The following is a 24498-nucleotide window of genomic DNA, read 5'->3' as shown; positions in this document are numbered from 1 at the left end:
TGACTCGTCCTCTTTCTTGCTATATGTGAATAAATCTCTGTTTTGTTCTGAGAGTTTGAATGGAGACTTCTGATGGCCTTGGGCTGTGTTTAAAGCTGCTCTAGCACGCCTTGCGGTGGTTGCCGACCTAGCCAGGCGTGATGTCATGTTTACGTGGAAACTTGACCATTATATTGCACAGGGATTTTGTCCTACATGGGATTTCAGGTTTAGCTTGCCTATTCCCACTCTTTGGCTCTTTCTTAGCGCCACAGCCGGCGACTAGACCATATCTGCCGTAGGTAGTTAATTCATGCTATGAGCTGTAGAGACTAAAGATTAACGTACGAAGCTTTACCCTGGGAAGTCAGCTGCACTCTTCGAACTCCCAGCGAATTATGAGAGTTCACACAACTGGCAGGCTGAGTGAGTCAGCAGGGCGCCTCAATAGCTGACTACCTTCTCCTTTTCATCTTGTTCATTTTATTAGTCGGCTACTGTCCTTGGGTTCTTCCACTCTTTTGGTATTGGCTCGACTCTTTTCTCTGGTTCCTTCTATACCGATATGACTACCCTGAAGTTTGATGAGTACATGATGTATTGCGTAAATCTGTGCCTTACCTCTGGAGGCTGCAGCTGTCGAGGCCATGCTCGACATAATCCACCGCCCATCCCAGCAAATGACTAATCTGAATGCCTACGAGCTCAATGAACTCAACGGCCATCATATAGTCATCGCCTACCTACCAGATGGAGTGAATAGGATGTATCTAACTGCCACTGTCGTATATCGCACGCGGTCGGGCTTTCCTGGCGTTTGTGGTGCTGTTGATGAGATTCAGAGGCATGGATTGGCTAGCTTGATGATTCTGCAGGAGGCCAGGATTGATGGGTAATGATTATCGTAAGGACCATGTCTCTAGTGATGGATTAGCAAGAATCAGTAGTGGACACTTCATCAGACCTTTTGGTATCTAAACCATGTCTCTTCTCCAAGCCAACAACAAAATTGGCGGCACTCATGATAATTATATAAGAAACTGCAGAAGTCACTTCACTCGTGACACAAGATCTGAAACCAGTCATTAATTCCCCGATCCCACCTGTATGTATGATTGCGCCATGAGACCATCAGAGTCAGGCGGGGCCCATCTGCGCATCCCCCCAGCTCCCGCAGTGGCTTGCGGCCCGCTGCGGGATGCCGATCGCAACTGGTCTGGATCGTGATTAAATACTAGATTAAGATGTACGTACTGCAGAGTAGAGAGTGGTCTATCGGAACCCAAGGTAGCCAGATATCCAGATCAGTACTATAATTTTTTGGAAAGTGGCTAATAAAATTGTGGTTACATCAAGTCCACATCCCCTCTGGTCCTCACATCGATAATACCCAAGCCAGAGGTGCAAGCGTGATCCCGCAGCCGTGTAATGCTCCAACTGTCTCTGTCCGCAATTAGTGGTAGGTTTTGAAACCCAGGTTAGTTGTTATATTACTAGCCCTGTTTCCCGTGGTAAAAGATTACCATAATGAAGTGGATACCCCGGTGTAGAAGCCGAATAGTTGGATATCCCTCAGGGGTCAATGTACTTGCAATTCTAGATTCATGTCCCTGGGTGGCCGCGAAGGATGTTTGTATCAATTGGGATGCCTTTTGTGACTCGCCTGTCTGGGTAACTGTATAATTACGGAGTACCCACATAGGCACTACAGCCGCTTTATCTCCTGGTCGGTGAAGAATATTAGCATTCCTCATTGATTGGTTACTGAAGCTGCATCATGCAACTGAGCCTCAGTTGCACCACTAAGTTTGAATCCCTAGTCTTTTCCGTGTGTGTGCAGTGCATTTGATATCCTAATCACCATAGGTAAGAGGTACTGGGTAATTGCCAGTCAATGAGCGAGCGAAGAATACGTATCAGCGAGGGCATGGAGATACTGCTTGCTGAAGCAGCGCTGCCACTTACAATGGGCCTTGCGGGCTTATTGAAGTATTTATTAAGCAGTGGCGAAACAAAACTAGGCTTACTTGGCTAGAAATCATGATTCTGCTATGTGATGAGGTTCAGCCGTGAATGTGGTACTGTAATTCTTCTGTTCCTGTCCAAGTCCCTAGAGCAGGGAAATTCTGGGCGCAATAATTCAAGCTCGCTAAGCCCATGCAATAGCAAGCCAACAACAAGGGAATGTAACGCCGTCCCTCTCGCCTCGCGGCCAAAGGTTGGCACTTGCCAAGGTCTTGGCAGGTACCATTTGCCCTGTGATTCGGTTCATTGGACAAGTATCAAAGCCCAGCCCTAAGCGATTCTAACCGCAGAAGTTCGTTCTGTACACCTGCAGCGCCAAGGGCCTGCTACCAGGTTGATAGGTGCAGCGTATGAGCTCACTTTGTGCCTCCTATTGAGGCATGGTCACTGGTCACTGTCTATCTCTGGCCGGAGCATCCTGTGGCCCATTGGATAGGCTGCGACTTCGGCGCCCCAGTCTTCGGGGGATTCCCGCCGTAAGTGTACTCCTATTTCGCTCCACTTCCAGCAGACTTTCCCTACATAGCCGTCCTTTTCCTGCTTGTTTACCAGGTGCTTCGCTTTTCTGACCCTGGTCTCAACTCGAGTTCTGCCCTCAGCCACCACAATTTGCAATTCCTGCTACGCTCGACGGAGCTATGCGCTTCCCTCAAGCGAGCCTCTTGCTCGTCATCTCTATGTCGTGGAAACTGTAACCGAGTCTGTTAACGTCGTCGAACTGGATTTCGTCTTTCCCCGCAACGAAACCTACGCACCGACGGAGGATTTCCCCGTTGTCTTTGCGGTCAAGAACACGCAGCATGCGGAGCTGCTGAGCCTCAGGATCACCTATACAATCTTCAAGTGGGACGCCAAAAGCATCTCAGGCTCTTGGCCTAGCACCACCATCCCCGAAGAGCTGCTTCGCTTGGATTGGACCAACCTCAGCGACCCCTACCTCGCATACCGATACTACAATGGGACGAGTCCCGGTCATTGGTGGCTGACCTGGCACCTCAGCTGGCAGAGCTGCGATGTTGAGGCGTTAGACGATGCTGATAGTGACGGTGGTCTCTTCACTAACACCTCTCGTCGTCGCGGATGTCACAATCCAATACTCACCTTCCGCACCACAGAAGGAAGTAGACCTGGCCGCTGCAACCGCAGTTGGGAAGTGCGACGACCACGGTGGTAGCAATGCTGTCGGCATCAATGTCACCGACACGACCATGAATGCCCCCTCGAATCTCAACTGGGCTGATCGTGATACCTGTGTTCTTTTGTTTTGGTTTGTATTTTCCCTCAAAAAGAAACCAAATTGTTTCGAGAGTTTAGTGTATCCTGTAGACAATGACAATCTGGCATGCAACATAACTGGCTGTTGCTGCTGATTGACAAGCTCACCCTAGGGGCCCTGAGGACCACAGCGCCTTATTCGAACAGGTTGCTAACGAACGAAAATTGGTTCATCAACAAAGGAAGAACCGCAATTGAGGATGCAAAGGATACCGCTAGAACATTCATGGGATAAAGTACTACCATCGCCAAAGACATGTTGCCTGACTGGGCAAGGCTGGCTGGTACGTCGAGACGCAAGATGCCGTCTCAGCCCCGTGGACTAGGTCATTGCTGGCTGGGACAATGTCACTTCCATTGCTCTCACAAACTTTCTTGACGGAAGCCCGGAGTCAGTCGAGTCTCACACCGAGATCATCTCTGACGGAAAGCTAACCCCTGGAAACGCGACCGCCGACTCGCCAGATGGTGACGAAGAAAGTATGAATTAAAATGCTGCAAGCGAATTACGTACCAACATTGTAAAGTGTATCACTGGTCACGCCATTCCAGCCCTGTGGCCTCGTACACCCTCGTTGATGCGGGTCACCTCTGTGGTGAACCCAAAGATATCAGCAAGTCGCTTGACGACGATACCCAGAGAGCAACTGTTGTTTGCGTTGACGGAAATCAATACTACCTTGCATATCCAGATGGTGATGCAAGGGAATGCCCCTGTGATCATTTGACGGACACAGGCTTCTGCCGGAAAATATGCCGCGATAACACGTTTTCCCCACCGACAGGCCTCGAGTATATCGCCAGCGAAAGTAACTACTATGGCATCACAAAGGACGAGCTGGTGATTGGCTCGGTCCGCACCTGGATTAAACATGAGAGGGAGAACCCTGCGAAGCCTGGTGATGGAGACCCGGGTAATAACGAGGTCATAACGAACCTCAAACCTCAACGTGACAGCCCAGGCTATATGCGTATTCCCGTTTGCAGCGCCGAGCGAGTTTTTCAATCTTGAAAAACAACAGAGCAACCCAAACGCTACGCCTAACTACCCCTGCGATATCCCAGCCGGCAATGACGATTGCGGGAAATCGACGTTTGTGGACCAGACCAGTGATGCATCGCCCAAAATTGGAGACTGCTGCCAAACTATATTGAATATCCAGGATGATGGCAGTACTGACTGGACAATCCAAGTTGTCGGCAAGAACCAGCGCGAGATTGCTTCTCATGCATCCTGTCACTTTGGCGTGGAGACTACGAAGGTTGACGGCAACGTCAACTCTGTTGTTGGAGGACAAGAAGTCATTTATATTATCAATGACGCAATTGCACAGTTCGGCAACAAGGATGGACTCGTTGGGGCGAAGGGTGAGATGAGTTGCAACGGCAATGTCCACGATCAGGCTGTTTTGTGGGGGATCTAGTAGATCAACCACGTTTTATTAGTATGATCCCTATGATGTGTTGATGCGAGTTGCCAATTTTCTGATTGATGGTGCATGAGATGCAATTGTGAAATCACCACATTGATGGGAGCCATGATCAGTTCTTCTATCCTGCAGTCAAACAGGTAAATAAATGCTCTTGAGGGCGATATACGAAACAGAGCGCTTAAGCAACTGATGCACTAGACCAAAGAAACAAGGATGAATAAAGCACTATAGAAATCATCTATCTATATGTGTACAGACATAGAATCAGCATTTCTCTACAATGTCCCCATATTCTAGCTGTAACATCTGATAACAAAGCACTCAATTGAGGAGGCTGTATTGATAAGGGCAGGTAGTTGATAGCTTGGTACTTTAATCCAAAAGAGGACCATTCCCCAAATATGTCAAACCCAGTAATAGCACAAGATCGCATGTATATTCCAATAAATGCTATACAGATATCGTACATTTACCCAGTGCAAAGCACATCTGTTGCCTACGCGAGCTTTCCTAGCCAATTTACCAAACTACGGTTGCTAAGCCAAAACTCAAGAATATACAGTGTCAAAAATAGCATACATCATAGTTCTTGAGTCCCTGATTAATGTATGATACGGTCTCGACTCCTCACTGGGCAGCCAATCAGCCATGTCTATATACATACAACCACATAAAATCCGTGAAACGACAATGCAGAAAAGAAAATTGTAGAACAAGGAATGTCAGCAACGCCCCAATGCGCCACTATGTACAGAAAAACATTATGATTATCTGCCCTTAAGGCTTCGCAAGTTGCTCCTTGCGGAAAAACAGTAAGAACCCAGCACAGACAAGCAACTGACAGAACAATGCAACCCAGAACCAGGCGTTCGCCAGTTCGCCCGCTCCCTTCGTGATATCTGGACTCACAGGTCCCGGACCAACATTATTTGGAGCACATGCCCTCGCAACGATGGTTGCTATAGATCCCAGGACTTGGCTGACGATCAACGTAAAGCACATATGCATCCGGGTCAGGGTTTGGAGGAGAATGATTCCGAACCCTAACCCCTGGATTGAATCTAGCACACCTAGCCACAGCCAGATACTCCGACTAACTAGTGCGCCGCCAGTATACCCGCCGGCAACCCAGGGAAGGTAGTGTCCGATGCCAGAAACACCCCACCAGATTTGCAGGAAGCGGGGGGCGCCGAGCCCGCATGCGAAGACTGGCAAAAACCAGGAGTGCTGCTTCGAAAGAACAGCGACAATGTAAAGGAACGCGCACCACAGAAGACCAAAGAATATGACACACAGGATGACAATCTGCCAGGGCTTTGTGTGGGAGGATGTCCAGAGGAAACTCCAGTTGCGGCCATAGGGAGCCGACAGGAAGAAGTTCTGTAGGATGACGGCGACAAAGTTCCAGAGCACGATCTTGCGTCTGAAAAGGGATTTGTAGAAGGAGGGTACTTTGCCGGGTTTCTGGCGGTAGTAGTTTGGTAGGCCGAAGATCAGCAGGAGGCCGATGGCCCACAGTAACATGGCGATCGGATAGCAAATGGCGCTGTATCAGTTTGTTAGTGAGTTCTGTATATTAATTGGGGGTAATTTAGGGTCGTTTTGGACGTACGTCATCTTCCACGTATTTGAGATCGTATTATCCGCCGTGAGCAGACCCTGGCTGGACTGGTGTGCCATCGTGGAACCCCAATACCAGAGCACAATGACATAGACCTGCTGGATGCCCTGAATCACACATGCACGGAAAATCCACTTGCTCACTGGTGCACCGCCCTCATCACCGAAGTTCAGCGCAAAGAAGATGGATCCGCTGGAGGAAGCCGCAGCATAGAAGCCGCTGCCGACATTCTGGATCCAGCCGCGGGTGAATGAGTCGGACTCAAAGTGCGCGGAGCCAATGAAGAGGAACGCAATTCCATACAAGAACCAGGGGGTGGAGAGGCAGACGATGGATTTGAAGTACCGGAAGACGAGCCACCAGAGGGCTGAGGTTATGGCATAGGTTGTGGCAATTCCGTACAGTTTCTCGGCTGTTTGGCCGACTTCGCCTGTCAGCAGCGTGATCTGGTAGGAGTTTGCAGCGATGATCTGGCCCAGTGCGAGGAAGAGCGTGTACACCGGCCAGTCGCCGATCTTGATCTGCATCCATTTCTTCAGGCCCGTGGGAGGCACGTAGTCTTTGCCTAGGAGGAACTCATCGTCTGTGTCATCTGAGCCGTTGTCGTGCACGGCATCGCCACTATTACGGTGGCCTGCCTCATCCACATACATAGATCCATCGGGCGAGCCCCGGCCGTGGCTGTGGTTGTCGCGGAAGACAGACGGTGTGGGCGAGCGCAGACGACCCAGCCTTGCATCGCGGAACTTGTTGAACCAGCGGCGTTCCGATTTGACAAGGAACTCCTCGATACACAGCTGTGACTCGGAGTTGGAGCCGTTGAGGTTCTCGAGCTGCTGTTCGAAGTTCCGAGCATACTCGCCGTTGCTGTCAGTAAAGAAGGGGTCGACCTTTTGGAGCTTGAAGTCTTTCTTCCCACCCACGACAGAGTCTAGGGATAACACTGATGCACTACTAAGTCTGTTTCCAGCGTCAGCGGCAGCGAAGGGCTTTGGTGGAGGCAGCAGAGTCTGCTCAACCGACGGTGGCGTCCCGGGACTCATGGGAGGTGCGGGCAGGGGAGATCGAGGTGGCTGGAGTGTCTCGGGGCTGAAGGATATGGAACGGGTGGCCTGAGCCCGTCTGCTTTCTTCAATCTGAGCTGGGGTGAGGGTGTACTCGTCGTCGTAGTAGTCAGGGATAGACTCAGTATCACTGCTGCTGCCGTCCTCGTTGCCCTCCGGGATGTTGTCCGCGCCGGGTTTCTGCTTGCGCGCACGACCACGGTGGCCAGGACCGGACCGGACACCGAGCGAGAGCGAGCGCTGCAGACCGGACGATTCTCGCGGTTGAGACTCGCCCGGAGTCTTTTGCGCAACGTACTCGCTCAATCGGTTGAGGTTCGAATAGCTGCTCTCCCGGGAGTGTGGCACCGAGAGGCCCATGCCGACGCCCTGGGACAGAGGCTTAAGACCACGGGATCCTGTAGTAGGCGTCATCATTCCGCTGGGCGTCGTAGCTCCAGAGGGCGTCATCGGTGTCATGGGGCGGCCACCTGCATGACCACGGGAAACCTCCTTCTCATGAACCTGGATAGCAGTCGACTGTAGGATCTCCAGATCTTCCACCCACTGCGCAACGGGGAAGCGTTGTTTAGCAGAGCGAGCACGCATCATAGCACGTGTCTCAGTCTTTGACGAAAGGGCAGCCTCAATAGCGAGCTTGAACTGCATGAGGAGATGGGATGTCGAGACCGATTCGACATTGTACCACCATCCAGGCATCTGTCCCAGTCCACCAACACGGGCTCCAATGCCGAGCGCACCTTTGCGGCCAAACTCGACGGCGACAAGACCAAAGGGTTCGTCACGGGAGGGAATAAGCGCGAATTCCGCGCCGGAGAAGATATACGGCGGCAGGGCAGTGAATTCAGGGCGTGAGAAGACGCGGCCGGGATACACCTTCATCATGCGGTCGAGCTTGAGCGCCGCAAAGCGGCCATAGAGATCGATAACAGGTCCAACACAGATGAGCTGTACGTTTGGTCGTGCTTCAAGGACTGCGGGCATAACGTCTGCGATAAGGTCAACACCCTTCTGCATGGACCAACGACCGACGAAAACCAGGAGGTCAGCATCAGGGTTCTGGTCCAGCCCAGCCCACTCCTGCGCCTGTCTCTTGAGCTCAGCGCGGCCTGCTTCAAACTCTGGATCCACCTTGATATCCTCGTCCTTGATCAGGCTGTCCTCCTTCGTCCACTCGCCCACATCAGACGGATCGGGGTTCGGCAGGTTTCCGATCTTGCGCAGGCCCCAGAAGATCGGGTACCGAGCATATGAACGCTTGCCGTACTTCTTCGAGACACCGACGGCACCAAAGCCCTGTTGGTGAACGCGGAGATAGCTCGCTCCTGCGTGGAGGAGGTTGAACACCTCACCAAACTGGACGTAGTTGCGGACAACCTCAACATCCAGGTTGAACACGGAACAGACCTCCTCTTTCTCCTTCTGTGTTCGCATCGGCCATAGACCCTGAAACTCGGCATTGTGAAGTGACAGACAGGCGGGGATGGTACCTGGCAGGAGGTACAGCGGCGCGACAGAGCCGTGGTAATCGTTAATATGGTACAAATCAACAGGGAACCGTTTGATCGCCTCTGCGATACACTGATTCCATGCGGAGTAATACACTGCAGAGTCCAAGTCATCCATGCGCGCTGGGTACGGCTCCGACTTGGTCTGCTGGCGGAAGACGGGCGCGTCAAGCAAGACGTACGTGATGTTCTTCAGAACGTGGTACTGCACGTTCACCTGGTATGCCTGACCCAGGATAGTGACCGTCATGGGTTCCGCAGGGGTATCAACAGGATAGTCCACGCCCCCGACACAAGGCACCACCCAGATAAGGTCCTGGTGGCCGAGTGTCTTACCCATCAGCTGGGCCATCACTCCCAGACCACCGATCTTGATCTTGATCCCCCAGTCTTCAATATCGTATTCCATGGTCGCGATCAGGACCATGCGTCTCTTGCCCGAGGCCGCACCGGCCAACGCAGTCGTGCTCTGCATAAAGCCGGACTTTTCAGCAAGGCGCATGAGCGGGTTGAATGACGGACCGTTCTTGCCATTCCCAGAGGCGAGCTGCTTCATGCGTCGACGGAGAGCAAGCGGGACAAGTGACTTCATTTCCGTGCTTGCGCCGGCAGCGCCGATTTCGTTGAATTTGACCTTGTAGAAGGACTTCATGAAGATATAGACGCAGGCGGAGCCGGACAGGAGAGGGATGATCCAGAAGAGGACGAACATGGCGATCTGCCCGCTCTGGTGGCCAGCGGGGATGAGATAGTACCGCATCGTCGCGTCGTTTATGTACAGCTTCCACGAGATATAAGGGTGCGTTGGGTGATCAGTGATGTTAATCAGCGTTGCAGAGAGCGCGCTTGGTGGCATGCGGTCGAGGACCTTGTCCCCGTCCACGTCGCCCATCACCCAGCTCTGATCGGGCTCGCCATCCGGATTGATGCCCCAGACATTCACCTGCCCGACGGCAGGCCACTCCGAGGTGAAATGGTACTTCCAGTATCCGTCGCCGCCGGCGCCCGCGTCCAGCTTGATCTGGTTGTCCAGACCGCCGTCGTACCCGTACTGGTTGTAGGGCCCATTGAAAAAGGCATGTGGGAAGCGACGTGGCGTCTTGTACTTCCAGCCGGAATCGCCTTCCTGGACGTGGCTACTGCTGCCAGTCCAGCGGGACCAGTACTCGACGCGGATGTGATGTCCCTCCCATTCCTGCGCCTTAGTGCCATTCCATGGAAGCATGGTAATCGTGTCGTTACCTCCCTTGTACGTTTTCCAGTCAGAGAACGTGGTGCCCCAATTCGTCGAATAGCGGTACTTGTCAGCACCGGCAGCGTGGTGTTGGATATAGAACGTGCCGTCCTCCTTCTCATGCAGCAAACTGCTGGAGTAGTTGGCAGAGGTAAAGACCATGGGGTTGTCAATCTGCCCAATCCGGAAGAGGAAGTGGTCGACTGCGTGGGTGGAGTCGTCCCCGTCGGCGTTGCTGGCGTTGTTGACAGTGACCCGGTGGATGCCGTTGTACACCCCTCTCAGATCTGCAGCCCACTGCCACTTACCGGGGATGTGCCCGGTAGCGTTGCTGTTGGCGACTTCAGTGATGTTCCCACACTGGACGGTGGAGGCGTCGATGGATGGAATCTTGCCGGTTTCCGTGGAAGAGTTAAATGAGATGGAGTCTGTGACAGAATCGCATCCCATCGCCTCAGAAAACTGCAGCGTCAGTCGCACCGTCTCGGACGCATCTGGTGCGACGGTCGAACGCAGCGGGCTGTCGTGGCCGTTGGCCTCATCGTCGCCGGGCTGGAACTTGGTGATCATCGGCCGGGGCTTTTTCCAGAGCTCGTTCTTGACATAGGCACGGAACTCGTACCGGCTAAGCGTCAGGTTCGGTAAGCAGCCTACCAGCTCAGTCGAGTTGCCATAGACCATTTCCTTTGGCCCGTCGCCTAGGGTCAGCGTGTCGTACGGGTGAAAGAGGTTCCTGACCTTGGTGCCTGAGGGGAAGGCGGCAATGAGTGCCGTCTCATTGTCAGAGCAATCAAATGTGTAGTCGTGCGTGCGGTTCATGTTGCTATAGACTAGCCAGATGGGTTCGTTGTCGTCACTCGAGCCAAAGTCCTGGGTCTCTTCGTTCCGGTCACGGCGGACCGACCACATGCCTGTCTCGGTCTCGGTCCCGTTGGAACCGGGGTAGTAGACAGGTTCCGTCTGGTTAGAAAGGGTCTCGATGATGAACCCATCGTTGAGCATTGGGTACTGCTCGCGCATCTGGTACATGTGCTTGATGATGTTGCGCACCGGGTGGCTCGGGTCCCGGTGGTCGTAGGTGACCGTCTCGTCGTTGCAACCGTCGAGTGCGGCCACCAGGGGCCACTGGTAGTACTGGCTCGATTCGAGTGAGAAGCAGCCGTGCGTCTTCCACGCGGTCGCAGACGACATGGCCTGTCGTCCATATATGTAGTTTGACGCCGTCGCATCGAGCACGTAGAACGCTTGCTCCTCTCCCCAAAGCAGCAGCGGGATGCCCGGCAGCATCAGCGTGGTGATAAACGAGCCCAGCATCTGCCTCTCAACACCCCACTCGATTGCCGGCCAACGGAAAACATCCTGGTTTGTCACGCCGTACATGTGCCGGGGATCGAACTTGCCCGTGTTGGCGTTAATCAGGTCGTTGGTCACGGTCATGTTTCCCCATGCCTGCACCCAGTCAAGAGGGACGTCATAACCGGCCTCCAGCTGCCCGTCCATTCCCAGGAAGCGGGTCAGGGCACGGTAAGTCGAGTAATGGAAGGCACCGGCGTCGATAGCCTCGTGGCCGACCTCGCGCAGGAAAAGCTGCGGATCCGACTCGTTTGTCAGTTTCATGGCGTCGTAGATATTCCCCACCGAATCGACCTGGTTCGACTGCCGTCCTCGTCCGAGATAGATAGACCCAAAAGTATTGCCTCCTGTGATCTCACCCGCAATGAAAAAGTTCTCCTTGCCGACAGCCCGCGCGCATTCCCGATACGCTTTGGACATGTCCCCCAACGCATCGACAGTCGCCTGGGTCGCCTTGTCGTACCGAATACCGTCGATATCAAAGGAGGCAATGATCATGCATGTGTGTCGGATCAGCCGTTCCCGTACAGGTGGGTACCATTCTCTCAACCGATCCTGGACGGACGCAAACTTCGCCAGTTGACGCTTCCAGTCTGGCCAGACACCGAACGCTTCGATGTCACCGTACTGGTCAAAGTCACTATCATAACACCCGACCAGGCCCGCGGTCAGGGACTCATTGACTGGCATCCCGTCCTCGTACCAGAAGCGCGGATAATCACAGGTGGCGTTGTAGGTGTTGCCAATATCGAAATCGACGTACCGTCTGTTGGACTTCCAAAGGGCCTTGTGTTCTTTCTCGGAGAAGGGCGTGGTGTCGTTGAGATGACCTTCAAAACCAATGAGATCACCGAGGCTGCAGTAATCTAGTGTCAGGCCCAAGTTTTTTACAAACCGATGGCAAAACGCAGGGAGGCGAGGTACTCACGTAGCGATTGTATTGTCGAACAGAACGTACATCCCCCGTTTGTGGATTTCGGTGATGGCGTCGCGCCAGACCTGGATCGTGCCAAAGTGCTGGTCGAGAAGGGTGGTGTCGAGCGCCGAATACCCATCCGAGCCCCAGGGCTGGTTCATGAGCGGAGTTCCAGCAAGGTACAGTCCCTATCGCATCGTTAGCATCAACTATATCTTTACCAGAAATTGACGAATAATAGCGGCAACGCACCTTGATCCCCATCCCTTGCAAGTAATCCAGCGTATCAACCAGCCCAGCAACATCACCGCCATGACGCATCTGATTTGAATTGAGATCGTGCTCAAACGTGGTCCCGTTGATGTTATCATTTGTTGGATCCCCATTCACGAATCTGTCCATGAAGAGTGTGTAAAACGGAAACCGCCAGTTCTCTGGCGACGGATGGTACTTGTGATCCGACCATTCTCCCCAGTAGTCGGCGGGGTTAGTGGCCGACTTATTCGTGTTGACGTTGTAGTCAACGAGGGACTCGTCGTATGGCCAGCATGTTGCTGTCGCTGCGAATGTGAGCAGGGCTATGGCCTTCAGCCCGCTTGAGAGCTGGAGCCTCCCCATAGTAACTGATGAAGCGAGAACGAGGCCTCGATCGCACCTCGATCTGCGCAGATCCGGTAGGTAACGAACGACTAGGGTGCGGAATGATGCACTGCGGAATTAAGAGTCTATAATATTGACGCCCACATGAACTCCGTCTGCGTCGTCTGGCTGTGAGTGTAACGAGCGTGGACAATAGAAAACGAATGTCAAAAGATGATAAGAGAAAAAAAAGCCCAAACGCAGCCGCAACCTTCGAGGAACTGAAATTCTGAGACTAAACCCCTGTGCTTGGTTGGCGAAGAGCTGAGCCTTATGATAAGAGCTGCTCAAGAGCGAATGAAACGTGAAGCAGCAATATTGCTAAGAATAAACACGAGGTCCACCTTGATCCTCTTAGAGGACGGGGGTCCCGATTCCGATAGACGAGACAAGACGAGACGAGGCTAAGGCTGACTATGCGCCGTAGCCTGTTGACGGTAGCCGGGCTAGGGTGTGTCGGTGAGTCGTTGATGTTGTGGCACTGTGGAGGAGAGGTGGTGAATAAAACAGCTTGACAGTGCTAGTTTTCTCAAATTGAACTACAATCCTAACTGGCTTTGCTGAAACACTTTCTTGCAACCGCCGGGCCCAGAATCTTCTCCTGGGTTTTTATCTACCTGGATGAATTACCAGCTACGGTGTACGGCATGGCCACCTGAAATCTCTGGCCGGTCAGAGGCTCAGCGCACGGCAAAAATCTCCTCACAGCTTCAATACGAGGACTCGGTCATACCTCCGCCTCTACGGCGTATCATCGGGTAGCGAGCCCTACAGTTGGTTCCTTCCGACGGAGCGGCCAGCCAGAACGAGACCCGACGGGGCCGTGGAGCTGAGCTGTCTCGGCTGATAAGTCATTGGCTCTCCGACCGCCGAAAAGAGCCTCGACCCCTCGACCCTGAAAATCGTTTGCTCGGCGAGGCTGGCCGTGACTGGCTGTGACAGTCTACGGCTGAGTGACAGCCAGTCTTCTCCCCACCGGGAAGGTCTTGACGGTCCATGGATTTTTGTATGGCTTTATAGGTTCTTCCACGGCTCGTTTATGGACGTTTCCAGATTGGACACCCTTGTAACTCACTGCAGGTACTGGCGTGATTTGTGCAAAAAGCGCGAGATAGGAAGTGGGTCGGCACAATCTTTTAGGGCAAGAGTTGTCTCAGTTTCCACACTTGGTCACAGTACAGAGTACTCCGTACAGCTATGCTGTATTGTCAATCTCACGGTTCGTCTCGCGGAGCACTCCCGAATGCAAATTACCGCGTGCGGTTTCGGTATGTAATATTCGTATCACAACCAGCCTCTTCCGTCATCCGCTATCTACACGTCACATTAAAAGTACGCCGGTCCTCGTGTAAGCGCAAGTGTAAATGCGCCAAGAACCAATCTGAGGCTTGATAAGCTTCTGACCGGCTAGCTCAGAAAGGGGAAGAATTGGCCGTCTGCCCAGGAATTAGAATACAATATCTGAGCGTTGACATATCTCCACCCAATTGCGATCACTTGTTTTTGGTTGTCAACAGTGGCACCAGTGGCCCAATCAATATTATCGGCAGTTTGAGACATCAATTTAATCCAAAGACAGGAACCGCTTCTCCCCCACGCCCGTGGCTCTCACGGTCTTATTGGGCGTCACACCACTTCCTGATTAATTCACTATAATTTACTCAACGTTCGAGCACTTTCCAAGATTACCTCATGGAATTGCCACGGTCTGTCTCAGTCACGGTCCACGGCCGCTGAGTCTCCAGTGGGACTCCCACTGGCAGTTCAGTTCTGAATCGGGAGAGACAAAAAGAAAAAACAAAAAAAGTCATGCGCAACGGCCATTGACCATGAACCCAGACGATCATAACCGGTTTTTGTTGGCCATCGAACCATGATTTTCCACCAGTTTGCATGTAAACCGGTCTTCATCCGGTCCACTTCCTGTCTTATTTTCAGCTCCAGCAAGGCCACTATCCACTGATTCCAGCTCTCATTGCCTTTCCGCAGACTCCCGGCCAGGCACAGCACATTAGCGTTATCGCGCTGTCCAGGGTGTCTCAATCTATAATGGCCTAGCGTGCAACTATCAGTATAGGCCGAGACGTTACATTGGGAAGACTATCGATTCAATATATATGATTCGAGTACAGGACGGCAGGACGGCAGGACGCTCAGCCGTGCCTGGAACAGCGAGAATAACAATACCCCAGAGCGTGGGACTGTCAGTAGCGAACTTAGTCAGGTTCAACGATCGAACCCAGCAACGGCCAGGAGGGGGAGTCGTTTACCCACATGGACCTCGGGGAAACCATACCATGTGGCATGCCTCACGCGGACGTCCGGAGTAATAGCTAATTATGGCGTTGATCGTGATCCGCAGGCCAAAAAGCAGAGCCAAGTTTTTACCTAGGTATCCATGTTGCTGAACTAGGGTTGCTCCTGACCCCTTACCGGGGTTTGGCTCTTCCAGTTATCTTTTGCTGCTTCAATTTCTCCTCATCCAACAGTCTTTCCTTTAGACTTCGTCCCCTATCTCTTGTTTCTGTGCCGGATTGTAGGCACTATCCGGTCTTTACCCCGTTGCTTCTCTCTCCCCGCACCGTGCGTGCGGTGTCACTCGTTTGCCATTTCGGCGGCCATCTTTGTATTATCATTGCCACTCTCTTTCTCTGGGATGTTCCCTTCGTAACTTAGCATTGGTACTCCCATCAAATCGCTCGCTTATCCCCATCATCACTCGTTCTAGAACATTTATCTTATCAAATCTGCGGGTGAGACCTGCAGCCCCCGCGATCTGACACAGCGTTATACGAGGCCGACACGGTCCAGACATCGTCACAATGAAAATCCTCCCATCCTTGCGCTTGGCCTACATCATGACTGTTCTCTCCGTCCTCAACATCTCGAACGCCGCCACCACTGCAGAATGGAAAGCGCGCTCTATCTACCAGACAATGACAGACCGTTTTGCGCGCACCGATGGCTCGACCACGCACGCCTGCAACACGACCGCTGGTCTATACTGCGGCGGGACTTGGCGCGGCACTATCAACCATCTCGATTACATCCAAGGGATGGGGTTTGACGCGGTGATGATTTCGCCCATCATCGAGAATATCGGCGGCCGCGTGTCCTACGGTGAGGCGTACCATGGGTACTGGCCGCTCGATCTGTACAGTCTAAACGACCATTTCGGAACGCATCAGGATCTGCTGGATTTGAGTGCCGCCCTCCACGAGCGGGGCATGTATCTCATGATGGACACGGTTATCAACAACATGGCGTATATGACGGATGGAGATGACCCTGCTAAGAACATCGACTATTCGGCGTTGACCCCGTTCAACAAGAGCGAGTACTACCATCCGTATTGCAAGATCAAGGACTGGAATGACTACCATGATGCGCAGTGGTGCCAAACCGGTGACAATAAGGTTGCCCTCCCTGACCTATACACTGAGCGTAAAGACGTGCAGGACACCTTGATCAGCTGGGCGAAAGGTATTGTGAAAACATACTCGATTGACGGGCTGCGCATTGACGCTGCCAAACACGTCAACACCGGGTTCCTGAAGACATTTAGCGACTCCGTCGATATGTACGTGACCGGCGAAGTCCTTCAACGCGAAGTCGACATCATCTGCAACTACACGGAGAACTACATTGACAGTGTGCCCAACTACCCAATCTACTATTCCATGCTGGACGCCTTTACCCAAGGGAACACTACCTCGCTGTACCACCAGGTCGAGAACATGAAGAAGTCCTGTCGCGATGTCACCACCCTCGTATCCTTCTCCGAAAACCATGATGTTGCGCGCGTGCCGAGCTTCAATGATGACATGGCGGTACGTAACCCTCCCTCACCGCCACTCATGCCCTCTATCTAGAATAAGAAGGAAAAATAGAAGAAAGGAAAATCATTACACTACTAAATGAGGACATTCCATGCATATACAGCTCGCCAAAAACATCCTCACCTTCACCATCCTCTTCGACGGCATCCCCATGATCTACCAAGGGCAGGAACAGCACCTTTCCGGCGACGGAACACCCAAGAACCGTCAGGCCGTCTGGCTGTCGGCGTACAACACCGATTCCGAATTGTACAAGCTGATTGCTACGCTTAACAAAATCCGCAAGCACGTCATCTCCCTTGGCTCGGACTACCTTGATGAACAGACCGTCCCCCTCTACCGCGGGGGAAGCGAGCTGGCATTTAGTAAAGGCGTTGAGGGCCGGCAGATTATTATGTTGCTTTCTGGTCAGGGCAGTAAGGGTGACCCTTACACATTGACCCTGCCGGTTAGCTATAATGCCGGCACCACGGTTACGGATGTGTTGCACTGTGTTAATTATACGAGTGTCGGGAGCGGCGAGCGTGCGGGGGAGCTTGATGTGCCCATGAGCAAGGGGGAGCCGCGGGTTTTCTTCCCGGCAGACCTGATGGAAGGAAGTGGGCTTTGTGGACATGCTGGGGGGAACGTTAGTCTAGCGAAGTTAGAGACAGGGAAGGATAGGGTGGTTTCAGGTGGAAGGATTGTTGGTGAAGCCAATGCTACCTTGGTGATGATTATGTCGGTGCTAGCGGGCGTACTGCTTTTGGCGTGATTTGATCTGTTTTCATCTTTTTGCCTCTTCATTTTCACGCCAGTGATACCCAGGTACATAATCAGACCTGTGCTTCTTGTGTGTATATATATTTGTGTAATCTTTCTTTAGTGATATGGCCAATAGGCAACTCAAAGAAGGTGTCAACGAGAGATATGACAATAAATTACCTCTACTTACTTTTTCAGGCGCATAGTATGATCATCAACACGTTGACTGCTTCGCGCTCGAAATAACAGCCATCGTCACCGCGCCACGGTCGTGGCTGAAGTCTCAAGCTCAGCCTGTCTAGTTTGGCGACCATGGAAGCACCCAGATCCACATTTGTACAATGACGTTGATCCCCAACGCTGAAGTACCGACTCAGACCATTTACCTTTTTCTGGACTGAAGCCGGTGTTTTAAGAGTAGAAATAACAATAAAAATCACTGGGGGCTTCAGCAGATTTTTTCTCTAGCCTGTCATTCGCCAGGTGCCCTCAGACTGAGTAAAAATAGGAAGCGGGCTAAGCCTCGCCAATCATATGCTTAGTCCCGACCCGCCGCCTCGTTCAGGTTTCACAGACCCGTGGATTCGAATGGATCCGATGAATTTAAAGACTTTCAGTTAGTCATCCAGATTGGTTGATACGCAAGTCGGTATTTCACCGTTGTCACGTTCAGGGCTGTCAGTAGCCGTATGGTTCTCCACAGCTTACACCTGCGATAGAGGTCAAGTTGAAGCAGCTTGTCAGCGCCACGTAGGCTTTGTCTGCCCCCAGGAGAACGATGTTGTCGCTCCTAACATGCTGTTTCCCCTGGAAAACTGACGACAGAAAGAGATGGAGACAGATTGAAGGTTAGTCCCTCCTGCCTGTTAGCTCTAAAAGATGCTTACAGAACGTAGAATCAGCATCCCGTGAACGCCTTCAGACACTCCCTTCATGGACTGCTCCGGACAACACCCTCATCTTCCAGGGGTTCGAATGGCACGTCCCCGCCGATGGCCAGCACTGGCGCAGGCTTTCGCGTGCACTGCCAGGGTTGAAGGCCATCGGGATTGACTCCGTTTGGCTTCCGCCGGGTTGCAAGGGCATGGATCCGAATGGAAACGGGTATGACATCTATGACCTCTATGATCTGGGCGAATTTGAGCAGAAGGGAGCAAGGCGGACGAAATGGGGCAGTAGGGAGGATTTGGAGGAATTAACACGAACGGCAAAGGAGTTCGGCTTAGGACTTATCTGGGATGCTGTGCTTAATCATAAGGCGGGCGCGGATTATCCGGAGATGTGTCGGGCTGTTAAAGTTGATCCAGAGCGTATGTACTTATCTTTCTATGGAGTGAGGTGCAAACGCGCTGACTGTGACCAGGACGGACAGTGGCCATCTCTAAGCCCTCGTCGATATCTGCCTGGACTGGCTTCGAGTTTGCGGTACGTGGAGATACATACAGCAGCATGAAGTATCATAGTCAGCACTTCTCCGGTGTTGACTGGGACGACAACAGCAAGCAAGGCGGCATATACCTTATCCTTGGAGAAGTGGGAAATCAGGATAAGAAATGGGCGCACGACGTCTCAACGGAAAAGGGGAACTACGATTATCTAATGTTTGCCGATCTGGACCTGTCTCATCCCGAGGTGCGCGCTGATATGTTCAACTGGAGTTGTTGGATCACGGAGCAGTTGTCTCTGGACGGGATGCGACTAGATGCCGCAAAGCACATGTCGACTGGCTTTCAACGAGCATTTGTTGAGCATATTCAGAAGAAGGTTCCGGGGTTCTATATTATAGGGGAGTACTGGACTGCCAATATACGGGAGCTGGTCTCCTATCTGGACATTATGCAGTATACGGTCTTGGCGTATGATGTTCCTCTCGTGGAGAAGTTTTCCAAGCTCTCACGGACGAGGGGTGCTGATCTGAGGCGGATATTTGACGGAACCTTGGTACAATGCAAGCCAGAGCATGCGGTGGTAAGGGCGGCCCCTCCTTCATGAGATTAACAAGGCTGACCGGGATGTAGACTATTGTCGCGAACCACGACACGGTACAGCATCACCCCCATTACCAATATTGCCGTTTCACTAACTTAAAGCCTATATCCAGCAATCAGGACAAATGATGGACGTACGTACTCCTTGCCACCCCCTCCTTAGCAGCCTATCTCACATCCGTACCATTTTAGACCCCCGTCTCCCCTTCATTCAAACTCCTCGCCTACGCCCTCATCCTACTTCGTAAAGAAGGCCGCCCCTGCCTCTTCTATGGCGACCTTTACGGCATCCGCGCCAACGTTAAGCATCCGAATATCCCATCCTGTAACGGCAAACTCCCAATCCTTACGCAAGCCCGCAAGCATTTCGCCTACGGTGAACAACAAGATTACTTTGATGCTCCGAATTGTTTAGGTTTGTAAATTCCAAAATTCTGCTTTCGAAGGTCTTACTCAACGGAATTGTGGGTAGGATTCATCCGCTATGGAAACGCCCGTCATCCTTCCGGCCTTGCCTGCGTCATGAGCAATGACGGTCCTGCTTCGAAGCGCATGTACGTCGGTCCCGGACGGGCAGGCGAGGAGTGGACAGATTTGTTGCGCCCACAGGCACCACCAGTCATTATTGACCATTGTGGGCATGGGTTGTTCCCTGTTGAGGACTTGAGCGTCAGTGTTTGGGTTCCTGCTCAGGCTGTTACTGAACTTGAAGGCGAAAAGATTCACAGTGATTTGTAAGTTCTCCATTCCTGACTGACCCGGCCTATTTTTCGAGCAACTGACCGTGTCTCGTGACAGTGATGTGAACATTTACCACGCTATCTAAGAAGCCAGAGACGCAAATAGAAAACCCTGACCAGCCTAATATAGATTACCTAGTAGAATAATGAGCAACGTAACTGAAACATGAATTCAGACCAGTTCATCCACTGCCAATTGCAAACTCAATGGTCGGTGGGAACCATGGTACCTGCCTTTGTCCCATTTTAGCTGGGTCAGCTCTAGACAGCTGGCTTGCCGGCATCCCTGACAGGTTATTGCCGAGTCATTAATATTACTCATAAATTGGTCAACGTCTAAGGAACAGGGACATTGTCATGTCTCGGAGCTTCTGAGACAGAGTTTGTTATACGAGCTGTCATAAAATACCTTGCTCCACTGCGCCCTGTGGTACGGTGGGCCAATATTTACCGACAGAGCCGATACAGATCCTTCAGCTGATCGGGGCGCGGATCGTGAGGAACGGGTTTAGTGGACGTTTAGTACCGGCGTAGACTTTGATGTCTACTTTCATTGTTGATCGTTGCCATGTATGCTTATCCGTCCTTGTGTAAGTGAGCTCTCAGCCTTTAAAGGTATTTAGAGCAACTAGATTGTCAAGGACGTTCTACGTGTACATATATGTAAATTATTGAAATAAATTTTCCAGTATATGTCAATCCGAGGATAATTATTATTCTAGTCCTTCATTCTATTCTAATCCGTACTAACATTAAACGAATCCAACCGCGACTGTGCAGCCTCCTTGCATAAAGAAAATCCAGGCCTGAACAATACCACAATCATATCTAAAGAAAGCCGCCATTCATATCCTACGATACCGTGCTTAGATTCGCGTGCTATCTTGATCGGCAACTTAATGCGGCCAACAAAATAAGCTGGCGCTTGGTTTTGGTCCTTAGCACGGTATCAGATCCCATTGATCTTAGAGGGTGAACAGCACAGCGCCACCAACCAAGCCAGCAAGGACTGCCAAGGGAGTACCGATTGTAACACCGCCATTGGGATCGTCCGGAGTGCCGGTAGCGCTAGCAGTAGCGTTAGAAGAACTTGGAGTAGACGACCCGGAGGAAGACGGAGTCACGGAAGCAGACTCTGACTCGGTAGTGGGCGTAGTGGACGAGAGAGTCGTGCTTGTGCCGGTAGAGGTGGAAGTAGTAGACTCAGTCCCAGTCGATTTGCTAGAGGTAGAGGTAGGGGTGGTGGTGCTCGAGGTGCTGGACGAGGTGCTGTCTGCGCCGGTCACATTGAACTGCTCAGATTGCGCAAGGATGCCGGTGTTATGACCGGAGTTGGAGAAGAGATTGATCTGGTAGCCGCCCCTGTTTTCGTTAGCAATGCTATGGTCCGAATACAGATGGATAGGGCTGGACGCTCACCCGTTTTCAAGACCAGAAACGCCGTCAACGGTATAAGAGCCTTCCGACGTATCAACATCCGAGGCGATCTTCTTCTCGACGCTGGGATACACGGCGTTGTTTACAAGGTAGAGGTCGAAGGAGGAGGGGTCAGTGCTAGTCTCGTCATTAGTTTCGACACTCCGTATGCGGTTAAATAGTCTTGGGTGGGAAGGTATACCTGACGGAATCCCACTTCACAGTGAAGGAGCTCGAAGGGTCAATCTCGGCGCCCTTCTCGGGCTCGGTAACCTGCAGAGCTGGAGTGATAAGGTCAGCCGAGGCTTCTGAAAGCTAAGTCTGGATAATATTTTACCTCCAACGGAGACTGCGAGAGGCAGCAGAGAGGAAGCAAGGACGAGACGCATTTTGACGAATGTAAGCGAGCGGAATAGTCAAGTAGTGACTGGTCTAACGAGTGACAAGATATCTGAACGATGGCTAGGATGGCGAAGAAGACCCTTGGAAGGGACAAGACGATTATATAGAGCAGATCTGAAACCACGGCATCCGCAAAAGCTGACCTTTAGGGCTGTTGACAGGCCTGAAAGCCGCAACCTTGGATTACTGTGGTCCATTGCAGTGCATTCATAGCCATAATTAGATACACTGCATGACAGTGGATGGCAGCGAACAGGTCTCAGTTATCGCTTGAGACATACCCAGTGTAGTTACTGGTACCTGTTTAATTCAACATTACTGGTACGGGTTTTTTTGCATACGGGTCCGTTATCTTCACTAACCATTGAGTGTCATGGTAGTGGTCAAGCTAAAGCTGAAATGTCTCGGGATCATTGAAGCAAAAAAAAGGAAATAGAAAAAAAAAAAAGAAAAACTTGTCTTCCCAAAACCGTAAACTAACCGGGTTAGAGAATGATAACATATTTGGCCAGATAGCCAATCCACAAGCGACAGCCCTGGGGATTGGTCCTCCTGTACCGCTGGGCAACGATAAGCGGGCCTCGGCGAGACATCCTAATTGGGCAAACGCCAGCCACAACGCCGCAGGAACAATGATTGATTTGCGATGACGATATAATACAATGGCAGGCTTATCTAGAAAATTGATATAACAGAGTAAGACTAGAGGGCGTGGTTGTGTGGTCAAAGGTCATCGAGTTGACGTGGGATATAAGATATCTACCTTTCCAGAATGTCAAAGTGAAGAAATTCAACCAAGCGCGGGTAAACGGCGCAAAAAAAAAAAAAAAATTGACCCGGTCAAATATTTTGGAGCTTATCAAACCATCAGTCTCTAAAAGCCGTTCGTCTTTTGACGGTTCTGGGATCTTTGCTTAGACTCTCAGTAGCCTTCCTGATCACTATATCGTCCGAGCCAGAAGATCTTTCCTAGTCGGTAAAGAGCAATCCCAGCCTCGCAGCGGCTGGAAAGGTTAAATACGCAGAAACTGGACTGAATCACTGGTACTTTCGCCCAATGGTCCTTAGGCATCCTCGCGTCAAGAATCAGTTGTCTTCTATTTCTACCGGTAGCTCCCCCGAATATTCGATGCTAGATAGAGACATCAGACTGCCGATTCTCTTCCTTAATCTCTTATCTATACTCTACCGGTGGTGTGAGACTTCCAAGTCGCGCATGGTCACCTTGCAAATGGAACGTTCGGGGCGAGTTGGCCCAACGCTATCCTCCCTTCCTCCCAGAGCAGTAGGAGAGCGTGTGCATAAGAAGGGCCATAGCTCACAGTTCCGCCCAGTGTGACCAGGGTATTTCGCGCTCTGTGAGTCAATACAATTGTCTTGAAAGATGTAAAAATCCTGGATTCTTCCGCTTGGCCCGCTTTTGGCTACCCATTATTGTGCTGAGGCTGTGCCCAGCGGACGCCTGCATCAAGAATTGCTGATCAACCCGCCTCAGCCGCAAGTTACACGTCCCTCAGCCGCGAAGAGAGTAATCAGCTTTCTAGATAACGACTACGCGAAATTGAGCTCCTAGGGCAGGAGGTAGCGAAGGGCAGTACCCTCCGGTACTTGCTTGGGCACGTGACTCAAGAATCGCTGAGAGCTCTTTCTTCCTATCAAATGGATGGGCTATCCTGTGCAGCTAGCGTTATCACTGCCATCCAACTTACCGGGAGTGTTGCTGCGATATGTAGTGGCTATATTCATCAAGTGAAGGATGCCCGCGGCGAAATCATGGTCTTACAACAGACAATTGCAGGCCTCGAAGGGATTCTCCAGAAACTAAAAGATATTCTTCAGGGAAATAATGGCACAATGCTGACTAGCTCGTCACAACTCGTTAGCAATATTACAGATTGTCTTTCCGACCTCAGGCCCTGGAAAAGAAGATCAGTCCAGGAAGGGGGGGTGAACTATGAGAAACTTTAGATTCTGAGCCTTGAAATGGCATCTGAGACGCACAGAGATCGAGAGAATCATCCAGAATCTTGAGAGATACAAACTGTCTTCTACACTATCCCTGACTATTGATCAAACGTGCGTCATCTGACCATGTGGTGACTGGTGACTCGCTCACACCTGCTCAGGGCCCTCATTACTCGTGTTGGTAAAACTACTGATCGAATCGGCCTCAATATGGACGTATAAGTTGCCAGTAGCGCATGGGGCTGAGTCTAACTCAAGTGCGCATCAACATGAGAGTCATTGTCTGCCAGGCACCAAAGAAGCAGTCCTAATTAGGATTGGGGAGTGGGCTAGACTGCCTCAGGGAAAACGTATTTT

The 24498-nt window shown here is 51.7% G+C and overlaps 5 protein-coding genes across 5 annotated transcripts, besides 1 other annotated feature; 3 read left to right on the top strand and 2 right to left on the bottom strand.

Annotated features, from left to right (window-relative positions):
* Window positions 1-24498: part of a sequence feature (contig 1.55 1613..492661(-1)) that runs on past both edges of the window.
* ANIA_03306 (uncharacterized protein) lies at window positions 1507-4703 on the top strand (the record flags this gene model as incomplete). Its single annotated transcript, XM_655818.1, has 9 exons — window positions 1507-1511; window positions 1820-1845; window positions 2146-2223; window positions 2441-2480; window positions 2557-3157; window positions 3534-3563; window positions 3606-3759; window positions 3807-4193; window positions 4237-4703. The coding sequence occupies 9 exons, from the start codon at window positions 1507-1509 to the stop codon at window positions 4701-4703; spliced, it is 1788 nt and encodes a 595-aa protein (XP_660910.1).
* ags1 (alpha-1,3-glucan synthase agsB) lies at window positions 5291-13026 on the bottom strand (the record flags this gene model as incomplete). The annotated part of the gene is made up of 4 exons (XM_655819.2): window positions 5291-6258; window positions 6325-12348; window positions 12421-12596; window positions 12661-13026. The coding sequence occupies 4 exons, from the start codon at window positions 13024-13026 to the stop codon at window positions 5490-5492; spliced, it is 7335 nt and encodes a 2444-aa protein (XP_660911.1). The 3' UTR covers window positions 5291-5489.
* ANIA_03308 (protein amyD) lies at window positions 15870-17710 on the top strand (the record flags this gene model as incomplete). Its single annotated transcript, XM_655820.2, has 2 exons — window positions 15870-16877; window positions 16990-17710. 2 exons carry the CDS (start codon window positions 15870-15872, stop codon window positions 17638-17640), a joined length of 1659 nt encoding a protein of 552 aa, XP_660912.1. The 3' UTR covers window positions 17641-17710.
* On the top strand, window positions 18409-20670 carry ANIA_03309 (protein amyG; the record flags this gene model as incomplete). The annotated part of the gene is made up of 7 exons (XM_655821.1): window positions 18409-18478; window positions 18527-18940; window positions 18994-19598; window positions 19732-19752; window positions 19811-20033; window positions 20091-20352; window positions 20535-20670. The coding sequence occupies 7 exons, from the start codon at window positions 18409-18411 to the stop codon at window positions 20668-20670; spliced, it is 1731 nt and encodes a 576-aa protein (XP_660913.1).
* Window positions 21075-22237, bottom strand: ANIA_03310 (GPI anchored serine-threonine rich family protein). Its single transcript, XM_655822.2, has 4 exons — window positions 22112-22237; window positions 21977-22055; window positions 21778-21912; window positions 21075-21720 (listed from the first exon to the last, which is right to left on the bottom strand). Exons 1-4 carry the CDS (start codon window positions 22161-22163, stop codon window positions 21324-21326), a joined length of 663 nt encoding a protein of 220 aa, XP_660914.1. The 5' UTR covers window positions 22164-22237; the 3' UTR covers window positions 21075-21323.

This window comes from Aspergillus nidulans, chromosome VI, assembly GCF_000011425.1.
Source record: "Aspergillus nidulans FGSC A4 chromosome VI".
Lineage (NCBI taxonomy): Eukaryota > Fungi > Ascomycota > Eurotiomycetes > Eurotiales > Aspergillaceae > Aspergillus > Aspergillus nidulans.
The sequence above is the reverse complement of the archived record's forward strand: the minus strand, read 5'-3'. Positions and strand labels throughout refer to the sequence as shown.